This window comes from Canis lupus, chromosome 4, assembly GCF_011100685.1.
Source record: "Canis lupus familiaris isolate Mischka breed German Shepherd chromosome 4, alternate assembly UU_Cfam_GSD_1.0, whole genome shotgun sequence".
In the NCBI taxonomy this organism is placed as follows: domain Eukaryota; kingdom Metazoa; phylum Chordata; class Mammalia; order Carnivora; family Canidae; genus Canis; species Canis lupus.
The window spans coordinates 35,855,515-35,877,385 of NC_049225.1; the positions used below are offsets into that span (position 1 = coordinate 35,855,515).

Here is a 21,871-nt window from a genome sequence, read left to right on the forward strand (position 1 = left end):
TCAGGCGGGAGCCCGGGCCAGGGCCGCCACCCTCCTGGTGTGTCGCCGGGAGGTCCCGGGCGCCCTGGGGCTCCGCCGGGCTCTGCGTGCGGGGTGCTGCAGCGCCTCCTTGGCCCTGGCGAGCGCTGCGTCAGCAGACACGGCCACGTCGGGCACGACGCCCACCCCCTCCCAGGAGCCGCCGTCCGCAGCCCCCACCGAGCGGGCCGTGGGGATGGTGATGTACAGGTGGGTGTCGTCCACGTGGTAGGTCTGCGGTGGCTGGCAGCCCCCGCTGGTCACCTCCCCGACGACCAGCGCCCGGCCCAGTCTCTTCATGATGTAGGTGAACTCCTCGGCGGCGCCAGCCGTCAGCGCACTCGTCAGAATGGCCATGCTCTTCTTGGAGCCATAGCGCTCACCTGCAAGACACAGGACAGGGCCCTTCAAGCCGGCTGGCAGTCCCCGGGGCCCCTGCGTCCCCGTGCTGCCCGGACCCGCGCAGAGGAAGGGCCTGCGACTCCGTCCTGTGGCCCCGCGTCCGCAGGCAGCTGCCCCTCCAAGCCCCTGGCCCACGGCCGTGAAGTGAGGACATGGATGCGAGCCCAGGGAGGGGACGTGCTTCCTCCACGGGGAATGAGAGTGCCTGCCCTGGCCGTGCACATTGCACAAATGCGGCACTAGCTGGAGCCGGGGCCACAGAGGTCACCAGAGGTGTTCTCGCCGTCGTGTCAAACAAGTGAAAAGAAACAGGAGATGAACTCTAATAAAGTTCTACGTAACTCAATATATCCAAAAAAAAGTCTATCTGAAAAATATAATCAATAAAATCTTTGAGATATTTTATATCTTTACTTTTCCGTGGAAAAGTCTTCAAAGTCTGGTGTGCACGTTCCACGTGTCACATCTCCGTTTGCAGGAGCCGCGTCTCAGCGCTCAGTGGCCACGCGTGGCTCGCAAGGTAGACCTCGCCGTCCTAGGGCCCCGTGGTCCACAGGCTTGGGTCTGTTTGTAACTCTGCGTTTTGAGTGTGTGTTTGAATTTACAATTCACCTGGTCCTGATTTTTATTTGCATTTTGCGATAGTTCTGAACGAATGTCTTGGAAGCTCCCCTCCAATCCTCACGCAGGAGGGACGCGCACAAGTGATTTTCTGGTCACATGCACCCCCCGCTGTTGGTCCCCTGGCCCTAGTCTCATGCAAGTGTGGGTTCCTTGGCTCATCAGGCAGGGCAAGGGCGTCGGAGAGAGCCCGTCGCCCACATCGGGCCGTGAGAGTGCGGGGTTGCACCTGCCCCTCTGGCCGCTGCCCTGGCCCACGGCACACGCCATCAGTGCCCAAACTTCCTTGCTGCGGGGACCTCAGGCAGGATGCGTGTTAGAAGCCCTGTGGGGTGTGCGATGGGCGGGGGTCCTTCTGGTTCCCCATTTGTCCCCTAGGCTGAGGGTTGCAGGGCGAGAATGGAGGGCACTTTGGTTTTAGACAAACCAGTGTTCAAATTCCGGCTCCTTCACGTATCCGTCGGGCGATGTTAGCTAAGATCCTCAACCTAATTAAGACTCCCTTTTCTCTAGAAAGTAAGCGTAACGGTAGCACTTTGCAGGGATTTGGGATCGTATGCAAAGTGCACAGCGTCGGACGGGCGCTTGATGTTCCACTTACCAGATTTTTCCCTGCACCCAAGCTATCATTCATTCCTCTCCCCGATATTCCAGAAGCTTCTAGAATAAGAACAGGAAAGGGGAAGGCTTCTGCACATACCTGCGAGCCGGGAGTGGGTCCAGAGCTCACTGACAGAGTCATTGGGCCGGCTGTAGATCTTGTCCAGCAGAACTGGGGGCCCTTCATCGAAGAAGTAGGAGCATAGGGCAGAGATGGAGGAGGTGGGGCCGCCGATGTTGAACCTGCGGGGAGAGAAGTGGGACCGCTGGGGGCAGGGGCTGATGGGGCGGCCCCACGTTCCCCCCGGGAGCCTGGAGCTTTGCCCGCAGTGCCCCGTCCTAATGCCCCGTTGCCCTCCCGCAGGTTCCCTTGTTGGCATTTCCCAGAGTTCAAGTCTCCTTGCGGTCATGTTTGTGTAGAAAATGTCGAGGGTCATACATGCCCCCCCTTTTTTTTAAGATTTTTATTTATTTATTCATGATAGACAGAGAGAGGGAGAGAGAGAGAGGCAGAGACACAGGCAGAGGGAGCAGCAGGCTCCATACAGGAGCAATGCGGGACTCGATCCCGTGACCCCGGGGTCACGCCCTGGGCCGAAGGCAGCGCTAACCGCTGAGCCACCCAGGCATCCCCAATACCTGCCCCTTCTGATCGCGGTTAATACATTATGCGATGCCCACTGTTATGCATTACACTGGGGGCTCTGACCGGCCCTGCGGTCCCGACACTGGCGATGGATTTCCCTCGCCTACAACCGTGGCTGCTGTCCTGCCCCCTGTCGCCTTCCCCAGCTGCATTCTCCATGATCCCACAAACCACTGGGCGTGTTCCCCAGGGCAACCCAGAGCCTCAGGCCTGGGGAACCACGTTGGGCAGGAGCAGAGGGCAGGGGACAGCCCCGCTCGGGGGACGCCGTGCCCGTCTCATCTGGGAACAAGAAGCGGGCTGGTGATATGTTAGGAGTGTCTTCTGGTTGGTGGCCCAGGGTGGCCCCGCAGGGTGTAAGGCCTGCGGCCTCAGCCTCTGAACCCTCAAACCTCAGGTTGGAAGGGTTTTTTAAGCAAAGCCCACCTGAAGGCTGGGCCACTTCCTCTTTTACCAGGACGGCCACACAGTCAACAGAAGGGCACTGAGCATGAGCATCGTCGGCACGTCCAGTAAAAGTGTTTGAAGGATAAAGCCTTCAGGGGTTCCTGCAGGAGCCCACAAACACGGGCCCTGGACACGCACATGGCCACGTGCACATGCGCGCACACGCACACGCAGAGCACCCCAAGGTCCCTCTTCAGGGAGAACAAGCCTCTGAGATCTGGGGCCCCTGGTCCCGACAAGAACCGTGGCTGAGCAACCTCGCTCCTGCAGCTGGCTTGGGGTTCCACCCCGTGCCCTGGCGCATGCCCCGGGAACATCACGGAGGCCTGGGCCTGGTCCCCGCGGGGCAGACGTGGTGGGGAACCTGCTTCCACTCCCTCTAGGAGGAAGCATCCCTCCAACAGTCATTTTGTGATACAAAGAATTCTCTTTGCAACAATTGTGGCTGATTTGGAGATTGTGCCTGGGACTCGGGCTTTGTGCTTCTCCTGACCCAGGCGGTCCCGGGCTGATTTTGTGTGACGTGAGGGGCACAACTGGATGTGGTGGCCTGGCTGTCCCAGCCACGGTGGGTCATCGGAATCACCCGGATGAGGCCTCAAGGGCACAGGTGACTAGGTGTCCCTCCTCCCCCGGCTCTGGGTTCAGTGGATGGTGTGGGGGCCCAGGCTCTGCTCTCGAGGTCTCCCCTTCCCCATCGCTCTCCTGGGTCCTCTGTCTAGGCAAGTCTGGGAGTCAATAAGTAGCCCAGTGATGGAGGTAACCCTGCGATCATCAGAGGAGCTTGGGAAGCCCCCCTGCAGGGACTCCCTCCTCCGGCGAAGCCAGACCCCAGGCCCAGACACCTCCGTCCCCCTGACTCTGACCTCATGTCGATAATCATGGCATCTGTGTGCACGATCTTCTTCCAAACGTGCTCCACCAGCAGCTCTGACACCTGGGTGAGCAGCTCGCAGTCCCCAAACATGTCGAACCTCAGGTAGCCGACGTTGTCCTCAAACACGTTAGTGTGAAAGGAGAACTTGATGAGGTCCTCGAAGACTTCAGGGGAGGGAATCTGCAAGAGCAGGGCAGGGGCTGCGGGGCTCCACTCAGCCCGGGCACAGGTTCACCCCGCGTCCTCTACCTGAGAGACACTGGGGAGTGAGGCCCGGCAGGGGCCCGGGTGGGCGGGCGGCTTCTGGGAGGTCACCTGGGATATGGCTCGAGGTTGGTAGGCTTCGGCTGGCTGGCCCCCGCAGAGGGTGCCCACACGCGAGGCCCAGGTGCAGCCTCCACTCTGACCCCCACCCCACCCCCGCCCCCGGCAGGTGCTTCCTGGTGTCTCTGTGTTCGTCCTCCTCTCCTCCCGGGGCAGCGGGGCCCCAGGGTCTTCCGCAGGGCTTCGGCCGTGAGCTGCTCACCTGCAGCCCCAAGCATCTCCGCAGGGCATCCCCTCAGTGAGGAGACCAGAGAGACCGGGTCCCTTCCCAGCGTCGCACAGCCGGGAAGTGGCGGCGCCAGAAGCCAAATCCGCAGGTGACTCCGGGGCGTGGGCCTGACCACACGGGGAAGGGACGAGGCCTGGCTCGGAAGCCGGGCCCTGTGAGCTTGGCACGGTGCTGGCACGAACAGGGCTCCGCGTCCCCGGGGCCTCCTCCTGGCTGCGCCAGACACGGGGGGACGCGGGCGGACCCGGGCTCTGCAGGCGGTGTGCGGGGAGCCCGGCCTCCAGGGCCTGCCACCCACACCCCGAGTCTCTCTGTGTCAGGGTCCACGTCCCCATGAGGCCAGCAGCTGCTCGGTCCCATCCGCGGGTGGCGGCTCTGGGTCCTTCCCCACGCATTAGGGCCCCACGGGCTCCGTGGGGGCAGCGGCCTCCGTAATGCAGCCGCCTGCCCGCTCCCCTCCTGCCCTAACCCTCTCCCTGCTCCCTCTCTCCCCTACTGGGGAGGCCACAGCTCCCCCAGCCCCCCAGCGTGAGATGCCTGCACCCAGACCCGCCCTGCCACTCCTGCTCCTGACCGGGCAGTGACCTGCTAGACGGCAGACTGCGCGCCAAGATGCCCTGGATGCTGCTTTTCGATGAAGCTTGGGGCTTGTAGCTGGTGGGGTGCTCAGGGCACCCTCAGCTTGTCTGGCCACTGGTCTGGGTGCTCTGGGTGGTCAACCTCCCAGCCACAAACCCCTCAACCTCGGTTTACCCTCTCAATGCCCCCCGAGGGCTCTGCTGCTTCAAACGCGTGGCCCTCAGCACATCACTCAGCTTCCCGCCCAGCTGGGCCTCGCTCAGACGGTGCCCACGGGGCCCCAGACACGGAGGGCCTGGAACTACCTGCGCTGCGGGGTTCTGGGGACTGCGCCCTCATGCCCCTGGGCATGTCCGAGTTGGGCTCCACGCCCGCGAGGCCACCCCTGGGGCGGGCGGGGGCTGGTGGGAACGCTAGCTGGGGTGGGAATGCAAGGCCGGGGTGACAGGATGACAGGAGGGAAAGATGCATCAGGGAGAACTGGGACCCTGCACAGGTCCGGCACCGTGCTCAGGGCCCTGCCCGCGTGGACGGGACCAGCCACCCCGGGACCGCGTGTCTCACCTGCATGGGCACGATCCCGGGGATGCGGTCCTTGGCATCCTCGGGGATGTGGGCCGTCTTCAGGTGCGGGTCTCCGGACAGCATCTGCAGGTCGGCCGCCAGCATCTCCGCCAGCGCGCCCTCGGAGGTCACCCGGGAATAGCGGCTCTGCAGGCGGCTCAGCTTAGCCGCCACCTTGGCCCCCAGCTCCGGGGAGGCGTAGTTGTCGGCCACCAGCTTGCCCGTGGTCTGTAGCACGGTGGGCACCTTGGCTCGCAGGGCCACTATGTCCCGGGCAGTGGACAGGGCCTCACTCATGGGCACGGCGATGTCGGGCTCCACCCCGGCCAGGTCCCAGGCCTCGCCCGTGCTGGCGCTCAGGGCCATCTGCGTGGGCATGGAGGCGTACAGGGGGCTGCTGCCCACCTGGTAGATGCCCACCGAGAGCGCGCCCCCGGCCGTGGGCTCCCCGATGACTGTGGCCCGCTGCAGGTCCTGCATGGTGTGGGCAAAAGCCTCGGCCGCCGACCCGCTGATGTGGCTCATGAGGATGTAGACGTCCTTGTGGGGGCCGTAGCGTCGACCCTGCCACCTGCGGCAGGGTCCACACTTCCGTGACCCTCGAGGTGGCCCGGTCGAAGACGGAGTAGAGGTGCTGGCGGGGCTCCGCCTCGAAGAAGTAGGAGCAGAGCAGCGGCACCGCCGTGGAGTAGCTCCCGGGGTTGAAGCGCAGGTCGACGACCAGTGCGGCCGTGTCCACTAGCCCCTGCCACACCAGCTGCACCAGCTGCGGCCCGATGGCCTTGACCGTCTCCAGCTCCGCCATGGCGTCGAAGCGCAGGTAGCCCAGCCGGCCGGGCAGCACCTCGGTTTTGAACAGGGCTTCGATGAGGTAGGACACCTCCTCCGGGGATGGCACGACGGGGGGCGGGGGGGGCGCCTCCTCGGCCACCATCTCCCCGGGGCTGTGGAACACGAGCAGGCGGTGGTCCCCCGACATCTCCTGCAGGTCGGCCGTGAGCTGCGAGGCCAGGGACTCCAGGTCCACCGCCGTGCGGTAGGCCCCCCGCGCCAGCTTGGCCCGCAGCAGGGCGCTGGTCTGTCCAACCACCTCGGGCCGCGCGTAGTGAGCCTCCACCAGGTGCCCTGTGCCCTCCACCAAGGCCTCCAGGCTGCGGTGGAACTCCAGCACTTCCTGGGCCCTGTCCAGGGCCTCCTCCGCCAGCACGATGGCGTCGGGCACCACACCGCCCCCCAGCCAGCACTCGCCGTGGTTGTCGATGAAGGTGAGCACGGGCACGGTGAGCACCAGGTCGCCCTCTGGCGTCTCCAGCAGTGGCACCGTGCGCGTGTGTAGCAGGCTGCCCGCCGTGATCTCGCCCACCAGCGTGGCCCAGCCCAGCGACTGCAGGAGGAAGGCCAGCTCCTCGGCGGCCGTGGCCGTGCGGTGGCTGGTGAGCAGATACACCCCGCGCTGGGTGGGGTAGCGCCGGCCCGGCAGCTCCACGCGGCTGAAGTGCTCCTGCGTGACGTTGGTGCGCCGGTCGTAGGTGGTGAAGAGGCGCACGGCGCCGCTGTCGGGGCCCTGGAAGTAGGAGAGGAGCAGGGGCACGGCCGAGGACGGCCCCCCGGGGTTCTGGCGCAGGTCCACGATGAGGTGCTCTGTGTCCTGCAGCGGCTCCCACACCTGGCGCGCCACATACGGGCTCAGCACCTCCAGCACTGGGGCGGCCGCGAAGCTGTCGAAGCGGAGGTAGCCCACATTGCCCGGCAGCACGGACGTTTGGAACATGGAGTCCACCAGGGCCCGGCGGCCAGCCTCGTCGTCCGGCACCGTGGGCACCGCCTCCGGCGGGTCGTCGTCCCCCGCCTCGGGCCCCAAAGGGCCCTCCCTGGGCCTCACGGCCCGCACCAGGAGCCTGGGGTCCTCAGACACGGTCTGCAGACCAGCATTGAGCTTGGTGACCAGGTCCTCCCTGGAGACCACGGCGGAGAAGTCCATACTGGCCAGGTGGTGCAGCAGGGCGGGCACGCGGTCCACCAGTGTGTAGTAAGCCTGCAGGGCCTCCTGCAGGCGCTGCACTATGCTGGGCAGGGCGCGGCGCAGGGTCAGGATGGCCAGGGCTTTCTCCAGGGCCTGCTCGGCTGGCGTCCCCACACAGGGCAGTACCCCGCTGCCCTCCCACGTCTCGCTGCCCCCTCCCAGGGGCCCCAGGGACCTGGACACGGGCACGGTGAGGAAGAAATCGGACTGGCCTATCCTCAGCTTCTGGAGGTCCAGGGCCCCCCCGACAGTCCGCTCGCCCACCACGATGGCCCGGCGCATCTGCTTGAGGATGTAAGTGACGTCCTCCGCCACGCCGCCCGTGTGGCCGCTGGTGAGGACCACCACGTCCTTGTCAGCGCTGTACCTTTCCCCCAGGACCTGGGGCAGGGTCCAGATCTCAGTGGTGGTGTTGGAGGGGCGGTCGTAGATGGTATCCACATGCAGAACCGTGTTCCCTGGGTGCAGGTAGGAGACGACGTAGGGGATGCCAGAAATGTGGCCGCCCGTGCAGTGCCGGAGGTCCAGCACCAGGGCAGAGGTGCCCATGAGCTTCCTCCAGACGCTGGCCACCAGGAAGCTGCCCAGCTTGTCCACCACCTCCTGGCCGGGGATGTCGTCCACGCGCAGGTAGCCCACGTTGCCCTCCAGCACCTCGTGGCGGATGCCCTTCTGCAGGCGGGCAAGCAGTTCCTCCCGGGTGAGGTTGGTGAGGGCCGGGACTTGCCGGGGAGCCTCGAGGGTGCTGGGCTCGTACGAGATGACCAGGCGAGGGTCGTTCAAGGAGTTCTGCACCCCAGTGGTCAGCACGTGGGCCAGAGTCTGGGGGTCCGAGACGGCTAGGATCTCACGGCTCTTGATGGCCTGCTCGATGGCATCCTGCATCCCCATCAGGTTCTCTGGGAAGCAGTAGTTGTCCAGGAGGACCTTGGCCATGTCCAGCACCAGGCCGGGCTGGAACAAGTGCGTGGGGCCAGCCAGGCTGCAGAGCAGCGTGCACAAGATCAGGGCCCATTCCCTCGTCATGGGGACCCACAAGGAGAGCTGGCTCCTGCACGGGTGCTCCCTTGACTGTGCGCAAGGCCACGGCGCTGCCCGTGTGGCCGCCTTCCTCCCTCGTCCTTCTCAGCGGGTGGACAGAAGGTCTGGGGCTAAACTCGGGAGTTGGGGTGCGGCTTGCAGCTCCAGTAAGCCTTTAATCCCGTCTAATTCAAGCGCGTCAGCCCCGGGGACCGGGGAGCAGGGGCCGCGGCGGTTTGACCCAGAAGGCGCGTGGATCTCACCGAGCTGTGCCACCTCGGTGCGCGGCCACCTGGAAAACTGCTGTGGACTCGGAGTTTCCGCCCCATGCCAGGCACTGGGCTCCGCGCTTCACAGGGTGACAGTGTACACCAGAGCCTTGCAGATAGAGCTGCTGACCTGCCGCAAATAGCGTTTTCCCCACCGTGCGGGGTGAGCCACATCCCTGGAAGGAGCTAGAACTCGCTGGGGGCCCGGCTCTGTGACCCTCGGCTCTGGGGCCTTAGGGACGTGTCCCACTATCGTGTGGATTGCTGGGAAGTTCTCCATGGTGGATGATCTCTGCCGAGTAGCTGGGGGAGGAGAGCTCAGGAGCTAGCAGGTGGGGGCGGGGGACAGGGGACGGAGGAGCAGCTGGGGGTTGGCAGGCTGCAGTCCGCTCAGGCAGTGCCGAGGCTGAGGGTGCGGGGCCACCCACTTCAGGGCTTGAGATTGCTTTCTGGGTGTTGCTGAATCCGGGGAACTGTTGTGCACCCTCTCCCCGCCCCCCGCCCCCAGCTTTCAAACAGCAGGAATACAATGTCTGGACCTCGGCGCCATATACGGTGAGTGGGAGGGATGCCCGCCTTCCCGACACCACGGGGTCAGGGCTTCCGGGTCCCCTGAGGTTGTCCCTGCCACCTAACCTAGGGTCCCTGCTCCTGGCTACGGAGGAGGCCCGTGGCCCATGGCTTACAGGGGAGCGGCTGCGGGCCCGGCACCCAGGCCGGCACAGGTGAACGGCTGGACTCTCAGGCTCCCTCCAGCTCCTGCTCCCTCGCGTGGAAGTGCGGTGGGTTCTGCTTGCCGTGGACTTGCGCAGAGCCCCAGAAAACCTGCCACGGAGCCCAGGGTCCAGGACCCCTGCGGGGGCGGGAGGTGTTCCCGGGGTCGGGGGCCGTCTGGGCAGCCGGGAGAACCACAATCCGCTCTCTGGGAATCATTATCTGGGGATGTTTACCAAGTGGTTTATGAAGGCCAAAGAGGTCAATTAGCTAAAACAAACATATTTTTAGCTCATTAGGATTTGTTTAATGCCCAAGTGACATATGGTCCCATCACTCCACTGTTTGCAGCCAATGAGGTGAGCCTGATTTATCACAGCAAGAAGGCCTCCTTAGTCCTCACTGGGAAGACCAGGCCTCTGCCCTGCCTTTCCTGGGGAGTCACACGTCGGATTTGCCGCCCTGGGCCTTCTCTGTCATGGCCTGGGCTCAGGCAAAGCCTCCCGACCAGGAAGGCCAGAGGATAAAGATGACCAGGAAAAAGTCCTTCTTTGGGGAAAGCGCTTCTCCTGGACTTGTCTTAAAATGTGGTGTCAGGATGGGCTGCCTGGAGCCATTGCTGGGCCCCGATTTGTGGGGTTGGTTGGCCCAGAGCCCCGAGGAGGACGTGGAAGACAGAATGGGGTCTGTCGTAAGTCACCCGGGGGGGGCAGACTCCATGCCTGCAAGGAGACGTGATGTGTCCTCCTGTGGGTGTGGCCAGAGGCCTGTGGGAGAAAATTCTGTCCCAGAGTTCTCCAAACTGTCCAGGAGCCAGGGATATTTTGGTCCCCACGTGAGGGGGAGCGTAAGCACTGGGCAGTGGCTAAGGAGAGCATGCCCCAGGTAGGTCCACAGTGCAAGCCGGGAGGGGAGGAGCTCTACCCCTTCCCATCCAGCCCCTGCTAGCTGGGGGCCGAGGGGGTCACAGAGCACTCCCTGTGATCTCCGGGTGGATTTTGGAGTTGGGATGAAGTCAGAGGCCCTGTGTTCCCACCATTGGCACAAACAGCTACGTGAGCAGATGTCAAGAGTGCAGGCTTGGGAGCCTCCCACCTCCCTGGTATCCTGCTGCTTCCTGGGTAGAGACCCGGATGAAGTAACATGACTGCTCTGTGCCTTGGCTTCCTCAGAAGGGAAATGGGAAAAGGGAAAGCGTCACAGTGTTGTTGCAACAGTGTTGGCAGGTGTAACGAAGAAGCTGACGACGGAGCAGGAGTTGGTGAAAGGCAGCCTGTGATCAGAACTCCCCTGTGGGGGTGGGGAGAGATCCCCCGGCAGGCAGGGTTGCCCTCGAGGCCCTGGTATAGGGAGCGCTGCTGAGGCCCCAAACCTTCCATGGGCTTCTCTGTGTCTGGAGAGTTTGTATACCCGAGGGAAGCCCCGGCCTGGTGTTCACTCCAGAGCACAACCTGCAGAGAACCAAGCATCAGATTAAAAGGGGGACCAAGCATGGAAGGTGTGCTACTGGAACGATCTGCGGAACATGCCTGGGGCCCGGGCAACCCAGGAAGGAGCCAGTCACCTGCTGCAATACAGACTCACTTTTTTGCTGTGGGCAGAGACCTTGTCTCTCTAGCCATCCATCCATCCATCATCCATCCATCCATCCATCCATCCACCATCCATCCATCTCTCCATCCATCCATCCATCCTCCATCCATCCACCATCCATCCATCCATCCATCCATCCATCTCTCCATCCATCCATCCATCCATCCATCCATTCACCATCCATCCATCCATCCATCCATCCACCATCCATCCATCTATCCATCCATCCATCCATCCATCCATCCACCATCTATATCCATCCATCCACCATCCATCCATCCATCCACCATCCATCCACCATCCATCCATCCATCCATCCACCATCTATATCCATCCATCCACCATCCATCCATCCTTCCATCATCCATCCGTCCATCCATCCATCCACCATCCATCCATCCATCCATCCACCATCTATCCATCCATCCATCCACCATCCTCCATCCGTCCATTGTTTAACGTCTGCCTCTCCCTCAATGTTCTTTATGGACATTTTCAAGCAGTACAGCAAATATCCACATCCTTAGATTCTAACATTGGCATTCATTACCTTTCCTTATCTCACCTCTCTCTCTCCTACTCTTGCTCTAAACCTCAAACCAATATATTTTTTGGATGCATTTCAAGACAAGCAGAATCCTGTCTTCATTTGATTTTAATCCTTTTTCTTAATAATAAGACTAAAACATACTCATTTTTATATCTTTTTCCAAAGCCATTCCAACCAGCCAATAATGTGCACTGTACATACATAATGTTTAATGTATAGCTGTCCTCACCTCTCTCTGTGTTCTTACATGAAAGCACATATGTAGGAGGTGCATTGTCTATACCCATCCGCCATCCATCCATCCATCCATCCATCCATCCATCATCTATCCATCCATCCATCCATCCACCCATCCATTCATCCATCCATCCATCTGTCCATCCATCCAGTGTCATCTATATACACATAGTGACCATACTGTGTATACATGGTAATTTGTCTTTTGTTTGACTTACTTAAACATACAGCAGAAACACCCTCAGTGTTGCAGCACATGAAGTTCATCCTTTTAATGGCTGCGTTGTAGTCCTTGATAATTTACTGATCTGTTCTCCTAGTGAGAAATATTTTAAATGGTTTCTGTTTTTGCCTCTATACACAATATTGTTATAAATGTTCTCAAACATGGGTTCTTAAGGACTAGTGCTTCTTGTTTCTGTCAATTCCCAAAACTGGGCTCACTGAATCAAAGAGTATGTGCACTTACTCACTTCTTTTCTTCATCATATTTTCAGTAACTTTTAAATTATCCAACAAATGTGTATTTTTTCTGTTTTCTTTTAAACAACTTAATTGATATATAACTGACATACACTGAACTGCTCATATTTGAAGTGTACAATATGGTGAGTTTTGACATGTGTATTCACCTATGGAACTACCATCTAGATCAAGATAATGTATATTACCCTCACCCTCAACATTTTCTCGTGCTTCTTTGTTACCCAGTCCCCTTTGTATCTTCATCTCCCAGCAAACACTGATTTGCCTTCTGTCACCAGCAGATTACTACTCATTTTTCAGAATTTTAAAAGGAATTACATGTGTTTTTTTTTCTCCTTATCTTCCCTTACTCAGCATAGTGACTTTGAAACTCATCTATGTTGTTGAGGGCACCATTATTTTATTTATTTCATTGCTGAGTAGTATTCCATGATATAGATATACCACAATCTGTTATCCACTCATGGATTGATGGACCTGCAGCTTGCTTCCGTATAGAACTGTTACAAATGCAGCTGCAGTCAGTGTTCTAAGTTTTAAGTATAAGTCTCTGCCTGGATACATGGTTTTATTTTCAGTAGGACAGAAATGCATGTTTAGCATTTTAACAAATAGCCAGTTTTCTGAAACCTAAACATATATCAGCAGCGTGTGAGATTTCCAATTCCTCTACATCAATGGCAACGATTGGTATGTAGGGTCAGACTTTTATTTTTATTTATTTATTTGTTTATTTATTTATTTATTTGCCCCATTTTTAAATTTGGTAATTTGTCAAAAAAATTAGATCATTTGTCCTTAATTATTAAGTTATAAGGGTTCTCTGTATGTTCTAGGTACAAGTCCCTTATCAAATACATGATTTACAAATACTCCCTCCTATTCTGTGGGTTATCTTTTCACTTTCTTGATGGCATCCTTTGAATTGTAAATTTTTAAAAAATTTTGGGGCACCTTGGTGGCTCTATTTTTTAAGCGTCCAACTCTTGGTTTCAGCTCAGGTCATGATCTCAGAATCTTGAGGTTGAGTCCCAGGTCGGGCTCTGCACTGGGCATGGAACCTACTTAAGATGTTCTGTCTCCTTCTCCCTCTGCCTCTTCCTGCCTCCCTGCTCAAATGAGCTCTCTCCCTCTTAATTTTTTTTTTTTTTTTAAATTTTGATGATGCCCAGTTTACCTAGTTTTTCTTTTGTTGTTCTTGCTTTTGGTGTCATACCTAAAATCCTTTGCCAAACCCAAGTCATGAAAACTTATCTCTTTATTTTTTCTTTAAGAGGTTTATAGTTTTACCTCCTATATTTAGGTCTTTGATCCATTCTGAGTTAATCTTTGTGTATGATGTGAGGTAGGGGTACAACGTCATTCTTTTGCTTGTAGAAATCCGGTAGTCCCAGTACTTTCTCCTTTGATCTTCAGAAGTGGACCCAAGGAACAAAATAGAGTTAGATAGGTAATAAAGATGATTTTTTTTAATAATTTCTTTTTATTATTAATTCATGAGAGACACAAAGAGAGAGATTGAGGCAGAGACATAGGCAGAGGGAGAAGCAGGCCCCATGCAGGGAGCCCGACGTGGGACTTGATCTCAGGACCCCGGGGTCACGGCCTGGGCCGAAGGCAGGCGCCAAACCACTGAGCCACCCAGGGATCCCCAAAGATGATTTATTTTTAAGAAATTGGCTGGCTTGCACAATTGTATGGGATCACAAGTCTGGAATTTGTAGTACCAGCCCCAGTAGGCTAGAAACTGAGGCAGCGTTTCTACGTTGCTGTCTTGAGGCAGAATTTCTTCTTCTTTGGGAAACCTCAGTCTTTCCTCGTCAGGCCTTCAACTCATTGCATGAGGCCTACCCACATTATAGAGGATAATCTGTTTTACCTAAAGTCAACTGACAATAGATATTAATCACATCCATAGATATCTTCACAGCAACATCTAGACTAGTGTTTGAGCAAACAGCTTGGCCCCAAGCTTTCTTGACATAAAAATTAACCACCACAGGTGATATTATTCCCATCTTATAGGTGAAGAAATTGGGTCCTGGAGAGGTCAGAGTTCTTCTCCAAGGGCACAGTAAGTAGCCAAGTGAAAACTGTACTGAAAACTAGCTCCAAAAAGGTGTTCAGTCCCCACATCTACACGAGGCCTTTCCTTTTGTTCTGAGAACACCCAAGGCTCAGAGGACACTTGAGTATTCTACAAGCAGGTTCCAGAAAAAATAGTTTCATTGACCACAAATATATGCTGCAAATGACTTGAATTTCTCTAAAATACAAATTCCGCATCCTATTGCCCCTGCATTTTTATCTCACTAGACGTGAAGTTAGACGCAGACTTTCTCGGCCCACTTTCCCCAGATGTCCCGAAGGGCTTGGGCTCGCTCGTCTCTGTGCCCTGCCGAGGCCTCCGAGGACCGCGCTTGGGTTAGAAGGGCCTTCTCTCTTTGGGGTTCCTGTGAGAGTTTGCTCCATCACCTTCTATCCTCAGCTTTCCCCCAGACGCGGCAATTCGGCGTTTGGCCCAGAACATGGGCGAGGCTAACTCGTGAGGATGGTCTGTGCTGGCCTTTGTGTGTGTGTGTGTACATGACTGTGCCTGTGGGTACACACGGATATGTGTGTACATCTGTGTGCTCACATTTGCGCCTGGATAATCCAGAGTATGGTCCACCCCTCCAAATCCTTCATCACATCTTTAGCCACTAAGGTGATAGTGCCCCTCTGTGTCCCCTAGGGCCACACTCAGAGTCTAGGGATTAGGTCATGGCCATGTTTTGGGGTCTGCACCCACCACAGGGCTGAGCCAGGCTTGAGATCCTATTAGATAAGGCCAACAGCCCTTACGCTCTGTGTCAAGGCATCTCACTGAAGTCCCGGGTCTGTCTCTCTAAAGGACCCTCTGCCTTCTATCCTCCATCGGCCCGGCTGCTGCTGTCTCCTTGGCGATACCACCTGCCTCCTCTAAATCCCACGTCTTTCTCTTTCTCCGTTTTATTTAAATCTCTCCCAACAAATGATACTTACTGTAAACAAAGAGAGAGGGAAAGACAAAAACAATCAGAGGCAGAACACGGGAAGTGAATGTAAAGCAGCTCACATTCGGCCTTAATGGCAGCGCGGTTTCTTAAGGACGAGCTCGTGGATGCCCGCCGGTGGAAGGTATTTCTGCAGGTCCGATGAGCACATTCATCATCTGAAGATGGGGTGCTCGATGGGGCTTCATGAAACTATCAGTGTTAGGGACGCGTACCCCTGGGTGCTCCGGCGGGCAGGGAGCTTTTAATGTGGGAACCGCCATGGGGGCCTGGGAGCTGGCTCCTCTGCTGTGTCTGCATTATCAGACCCGTGCAGCCACCACGCCGTGCACACTCATCCACGTCCGCGGAGGCCCGGGAATGCCCCGGACAGATGGCATCGGCCGGTGCCACTCCCTGGGCTTCGGGAGGGCGGGTGGCCCCAGAGCCCCACCCTCAGGGCCGCTGGACGGGTCTGGGCTTTGGCTGGTCGGCTGGGACCCGCACTTGCTGCCGCTCATCGCAGCCGTCCTGCTGCCCGCTGTCGTGGGCACGGATCTGCCAGGAGCTTCCAGGTGACGCTCTTCCTGCTGACACTGCTTCCGTTTCCAGGAGTGGAAGTCTCGATCGAATATAGGGCCTTGCCATGTCCTTTCAGTACCTCGTGACGGGAGCGAGCTGCGGCCCGAGGCGACCCTGCCAGCCCGTCGGTGCGTGACAGTTTCCCCTGGTGGCCCTGAGACGTGGCACTGCTCGGCCGTGGTGTCCTTCCAGGCCTCCTGTTCCGCGTGCCAGGCCCTGGGCGGCTGCCTGGCCGGAGCCTTGTCCAGCTGCGGAGCAGAGCCCGGCACCCACGCGGAGGGGCCTGCGGGCTCCAGGAGGCGCCCGGGTGGCCTCCGGACGTGGGCACGGCCCTGGGGCCCTGGGACAGCCACGGAGCTCACGAACTCACCGCCCAGCTCTGAGCTCCAGGGGACGCTGCACCTCCATGTCCTATCTTAACCCCCCCAAACCAACACGCTCAACCTCAGTTTATTCACTGTGTATGTGTCCTTTCTTCATTGTTCTCGTTTTTTTTTTAATCACAGAAGAAAAAAAAGACCTTTACAGATAAAGAAGGTTTTTTTTTTTATATTCCTCACCTTTCTGCTATTTGCTGTGTATCCTAGTCCTTTTATAAACTAGTGTGTCAGCGTGACCCTCGATGGGTTTTTATTGGAGTGACTCGCATCACTATGCTGCATATCTGACTCTGCCACTTGCTTTCTTCGCTCAGCCTTGTATTTTTGATTTCTAACCATACTGGTCATCAACTAGTTGGCCTTTTGATTGCTCTCATCGCTTCACCATACGCACGGACCCTCTTTTTGTTAACTATTCTCCACCGATGGATATTCGGTCTGTCGCAGGTCAGGTTCCTGGAGAACCAGAATGAGCCGGAATGGCTGAGGGAGGCACCCGGGGGCTGCACCCGTCAGGGAGGCGAGGATGTTGGACAGAAAGAGAAGTCCAATGTGGTACAGCTGTCACCAGGACCTCAGCCAACCTCAAGGCAGGCTCTGCAGAGGCGACGGCCCTTGAAGAGTCACCCCAAATTGGGGGTGCCTGGATGGCTCCGTCGGTTGAGTGGTTGAGTGTTCAACCCTTGATCTCAGGCGCAGGTCTTGATCGTATGATCATGAGCTTGAGCTGCACATGTGCAGCATGGAGCCTACTTTTAAAAAAAGAGTTACCCCAAATTGAAGCGCGGCACCAGGCCTTCATACCGTGCACAGTCACTGGATGGAGGATGCCCTGAGGAGGGAATATAACCTGGATGAGTCATTCCTTGCAGGCACTTCTTTCCACTCCTGGGACGATCCTGAAGGGGGCTCCAGGTGGCACCCGACACCCAGCCCAGGTCTCACCAGGGTGTCTCATGGTTGCCTTGTGCAGCACTTGCTCTGAGCCCTTACGTGTAGCTGTCTGTAGAATGGGTATGAAGGAGAGGAGTGTCCAGAGCTCTCCACTCTCTTGGATGCAGCTGAACTGTCCTCCAGGGTGACCGATACCACGGGCAGCCCCCCCTTACCCCCCACCATGCCCGTGGGCTCTATCTAGAGCCACATGGCTTCATGTCTGCAAATCTAACGAGTATAGGATGGAACCTCAGGTCGTTTCCATTTGCTTTTCTGTGATTACAAATGAGGCCAAGCGCAAACACCTGCAGGTGGTTGATCCTCTCTTTGACCCCCTACTTTGTCCCCGAGGAGAAGCCGGACTATACTGTCCTAGCGCTTCTTTTCCTCTCCTCCTGCCTTTTTTTCAGTTTGCCCGGAAGACGGGCCCCTCCTCCGAGATTTATTGCAGTTTCACAAGTTGCCAATGTATCGGAAAGTCCCGGCAATTTTGCTGATCTTTGGCTGAAGGCAGGCGCTAAACGCTGAGCCACCCGGGCTGCCCAATTTTGCTGATCTTTGGGTCAAAGGCATGTAGGTGTGTGTGTTCGTGCACGACTCTGTGATGTGTACACGTGTGTGGTGTGTTATGTGTGCTGTGTGTGTACGTGTGCGTGTATATTGGGCAGCCTTGGGGGCCATAGGGCAGGTGTGAGCCTGGTGCTGTCACTCCTGGTCGGGCCCTTCTTAAATTCAAATCTGACTGTGCGCCTGGGTGGTTAAGCACCTGACTGTGGCTCAGGTCATGATCCCGGGGTCCTGGGTCAAGCCCTACCTACGCTGGGCTCCCCCGCGGGGTCCTGCATGGAGCCCCCCGTCAGGGAGTCTGCTCGTCCCTCTCCCTCCATCCCTCCCCCTGCTGGCGCTCTCTGTCTCTCAAATAAATACATTAAATCTCTTAAAAAAAAAAAAAACTGAGTGGTTTAGAGCACAACCAGGGGCTAGCCCTCAGGCTGACCCGAGACAATGCAGTCCTTAGAGGCTTCCCCTCCACCCTCCAAACAGTCCTCCCGCCAGCTGTCTGCTGCTGCTCCCCTGACTTCTGGAGAAAGGGCTTGTCTTCTTCGCACCGTGAACCAGGCCCAGGAAGGAAGAGGAAGGGGGCTGACCACAGCTCATTCCATTATTGTCCCATTGTTCATTTTAGAGAGTTTCTTGTTTTTCACTATGAAAAGCAATGTTCATGGGCAGCCTGGTTGGCTCAGCGGTTTAGCACCGCCTTTGGCCCAGGGCGTGATCCTGGAGACCCGGGATTGAGTCCCCACATCGGACTCCCTGCATGGAGCCTGCTTCTCCCTCTGCCTGGGACTCTGCCTCTCTCTGTGTATATCTCTCATGAATAAATAAAATCTTAAAAAAAAAAAAAAGAAAAGAAAAGAAAAGAAAAGCAACGTTCAGCAAACATCAAGATTTCTCCGTATTTAATATATTTCTTCTGGCGGAGACTCAGAGCCAGTACTGCTACGTCAGCAGTAGGAGCATCTGTGGCAGAACTTTCTCGTTCGATCCGAACTCCTTCGATGGACAGCAGCAGCCGCCCTTCCCCGGAGCCCCAGAGTGCCAGGCGCGGGGCTGGACGCGCTTCCGCCCCCTCCCGGCTCCTGCTCCCTTTCCCGCCCTCTGCGCCCCTGCTTTCCCAATCCTGCCCTCTCTTGGTTCCCTTTGTCCTCACGGTGGAACCTAGTGCCTTTGCCAGGGGAAACCAACAGGCTTCCCAGCCCCTCCTGTGTTTTTAGCTCTGCCCAATCGTGTGCGGCAGCGCAGGCCCACACTGGCCTCGAGGGCTCTTCCTGCCTCCGAAGTGGGGAACGGAGAAGGGCAGTGAGTGCTCGCGTGCTGTGGGGTCCGGGTGGCAGCACAGTTGGTCAGCACAGGCCTGGCGGGGGGAGGGGGGCACTCGGGAGCACAGCCGCCTCTTGGGTTCCTCCTGGAGGTGACTTTCAGGGCTTCTTCTCAGGCGGGTACGTGTAGGCCTGGTACTTGCTAGGCCGGCCTTGGCTTCTAGTCTCGTTATGGGAGGTGTTTTCCTGGCCGCGAGTCAGGTGGCCGCCAGGACGGGCCCCAGAGAGGAGGCATCTCCAGCCCCGTGAGGAGACATAGAGCGTGTTCCAACTCATGCGTGACACCGAGGACCGATGTCAAAACCTGAGAGGACCAAGCATCACACGTGCGTCTGCGATGCCCATGTGCGGGGAGCTGGTGTACAAAGCCTGGAGTTTGCAAAACAGCCAAAAGTGGGGCTGGGAGAGGCACGATAGGTGGGCAGATCCTGAGGCCGGGACCCCGGCCGGCTCAGGGTCAGCAGGTCCGGGGGGCGAGGCAGGCCTGGCTCCCTTCGGGGGCGTCAGAGCGTCAGCAGGCTCACCAGGTGGAGGGGCTCTGGTCGAGGCCCCAGGCCAGTGGGTGAGGACCGAACCTAGGGAGGTGGTTTAAGATCAGTTTGACTGGTGCGGAGTCGTCAGCACGGACGTTGTCAAGGAGGAGAACCTGGTGCCTCTGATCTCCGGGATTTCGTTTAAAAAGGCGGCAGCGGCGCATCTGGCTACTGCAGACCTACCTGCCCTTGAGCCCCTGGCCCTCCGGCCGTGCTGTCCACACCGGCTACGGCACAGGGCCTGCACCCCGTACTCCTCCGCGTGCCCCAGGAGACCGCGTGCCACCCCACACGGCACCCAGCGCCGACCCTTCCTTGGCAGCAGGATCCCCGTGGCTTGTCCAGCTTCTAGGATTCTATCAAAACGGGGAAAGAGGCATGCCCGGGTCGCTGCGTCCCTGCAGCTTCTCTCTCCAGGGCCAGCTGTGTGCAGGGGGGTCTCGTGCTTGGGTCCCCCGCAGCAGGTTCGCGTGGGATCCGCGTGGGCCCCCGAGGCCGGGGTGGTGCCAGCCCTTCATGGGGGACGGCACATGGTCAGGGCGGGGTGGCCCGGGGTGGCCACTGCCCTGAGGCTACGGGGCTCTGTCCTTTTCATGTGAGTGGGCTCTGGGGTCACTGACGGGCTGGCCGCTGATGGAGGCTGCTCCCCACCGTCTGCAGGTTGGGGGTTTGTGCGGGAGGAATCCTGGCAGCCGTCCGGGGGAGGAGGGGGTCGCTAAAATGGCGATGACCATTGGGACTTGGGGGTTGCCTGGGGCAGGGGAGGAAGAGGAGGTGCTTGTGCCACAGCTGTGGCCCGTGGTCTGTCCGTGGGGTCCCGGGGGCCAGGGGGTTGCCCCCGGGCTTCTAGGACGTGAACCACCTGTCGCTCCCATCGCCCGCTCGGCTCTAACTGCCCTCCGCTCCGGGTCTTGGTGACCACGGCCCAGCACTGACGCAGACCGACAAGGGGGCCTCCTGCCGCTGCCCCGAGCACCCGGCGGGCAAGGATCCCACAGAGCAGGGCCGGTGGGGGGCACCACCCGAGAGCCCTGACCCTGTGAGGGCCTGTGTCCCTGCCGCGACCCTGACTCTTCATGAGGGAGGTTGTCCGGACGGAGAGTGTGGGGTTTGACCCCCGTGGCCGGGGTCAAACCCCAGCCCTCCCGTCTGAGCTCTGAGCCAAGGCCGAAGCCTCCAGAAGCCTCCACCTCCTCTTCATTTGCAAAAGTCAGGATAGAAATGTCTTTTATTCTGTGGCTGTCGTGTGAGCTCCGGAGTGCACGTCCCTGGGGACCCCCGCCTCTCCCCGGGGCTGGCCCTACGGTCCCCCCACTCCACCCCCTTGCTGTCGCTTCCTGCTGGGGGCTTCCTGCCCGGCATCTCTGAGCCCCTCTGTCCTCCCGCTCTGCGCCCGGGGGTGGGTGACATGAGGAGCAGGGGACAGTGCCTCCCTACGTGTGATGCTGACAACCCCCCACCCGCAAGCGCGGTAGTAGAAGCGGAGGGCTCAGTACCGCATCGGGGGATGAGCTCTGCTGGGGTGATCCCCCAGAAACATCCGTGGGGACATGGACGCCAAGCAGCACCTGGGGGGCGCTCCCGCAGATTCTTTTCCCAGCACGTGGTCCGGGCCCCGTTGCCCTGAACCTGGGCCCCGAGTGTGACCAGGCTGCAGGCTCGCAGGCCTCGTCCCCGGAGGACCTGGTGGCGTGGGCGGCTCACGAGCAGAGGCTGGCAGGTCCCCACGCCAAGCCCACAACAGCCACAGGACAGAAGCACGGTCGTGCTCCTCAGGGTGGGGAGGTCGGGGCCAGGCTGCGGCGGGGCGGGGGGAGGCTGAGGGGTGCCACCGGAGCCGGGCCTTCAGGGAAGGTGACTGGGCTGCGGTGGAGCGGGGCCTGAGGGCAGGCCGAGGACCGAGGGAGCCGGGCTGGGGCTGGAGCGGGGGCGGCTCTGGCTCCAACCTCTGGGCCCGCGGGCACCACGCAGGCCCTTCCATGGACATCTCCCGGGCCCCCCGCAACGGAGACGCTGCCCTCTGCATCCACCTGAGGCTCTGTCCTCAGGGAGGGGAGGGCCCAGGGGCAGGGGTGGCCTGGGCGCGGTGTCCGGGGGCCATGAGGCCTCTGATCAGGGGAGTCCACCGCGGACACACTCGACTTTATTTCCGAGTGAAGCTTTGATGCAGTCGCAGGATTGTGCCGCCGGGACTAATTCCTCATCCGGTCTCACCAGGAGTTAGTATTTTCTACAATTCGGTAGTTAATTGTATTTAAATTAATGAATTTGAATTCTGTTAAAGCTCTCCGTTGGTTCCATGTAAACTAACATAAATCTGTTTTTTTTTTTTTTTTTTTTTTTTAAT

The 21,871-nt window shown here is 58.5% G+C and overlaps 1 protein-coding gene across 1 annotated transcript; it reads right to left on the bottom strand.

Moving 5' to 3' along the window:
- RBP3 (retinol binding protein 3) lies at positions 1-8,356 on the bottom strand. Its single transcript, XM_038535447.1, is given in 5 exon segments — positions 1-401; positions 1,742-1,884; positions 3,601-3,791; positions 5,308-5,871; positions 5,873-8,356. Coding segments are annotated over 5 exon segments (3,783 nt in total).
- Between the last annotated feature and the right edge of the window lie 13,515 nt (positions 8,357-21,871).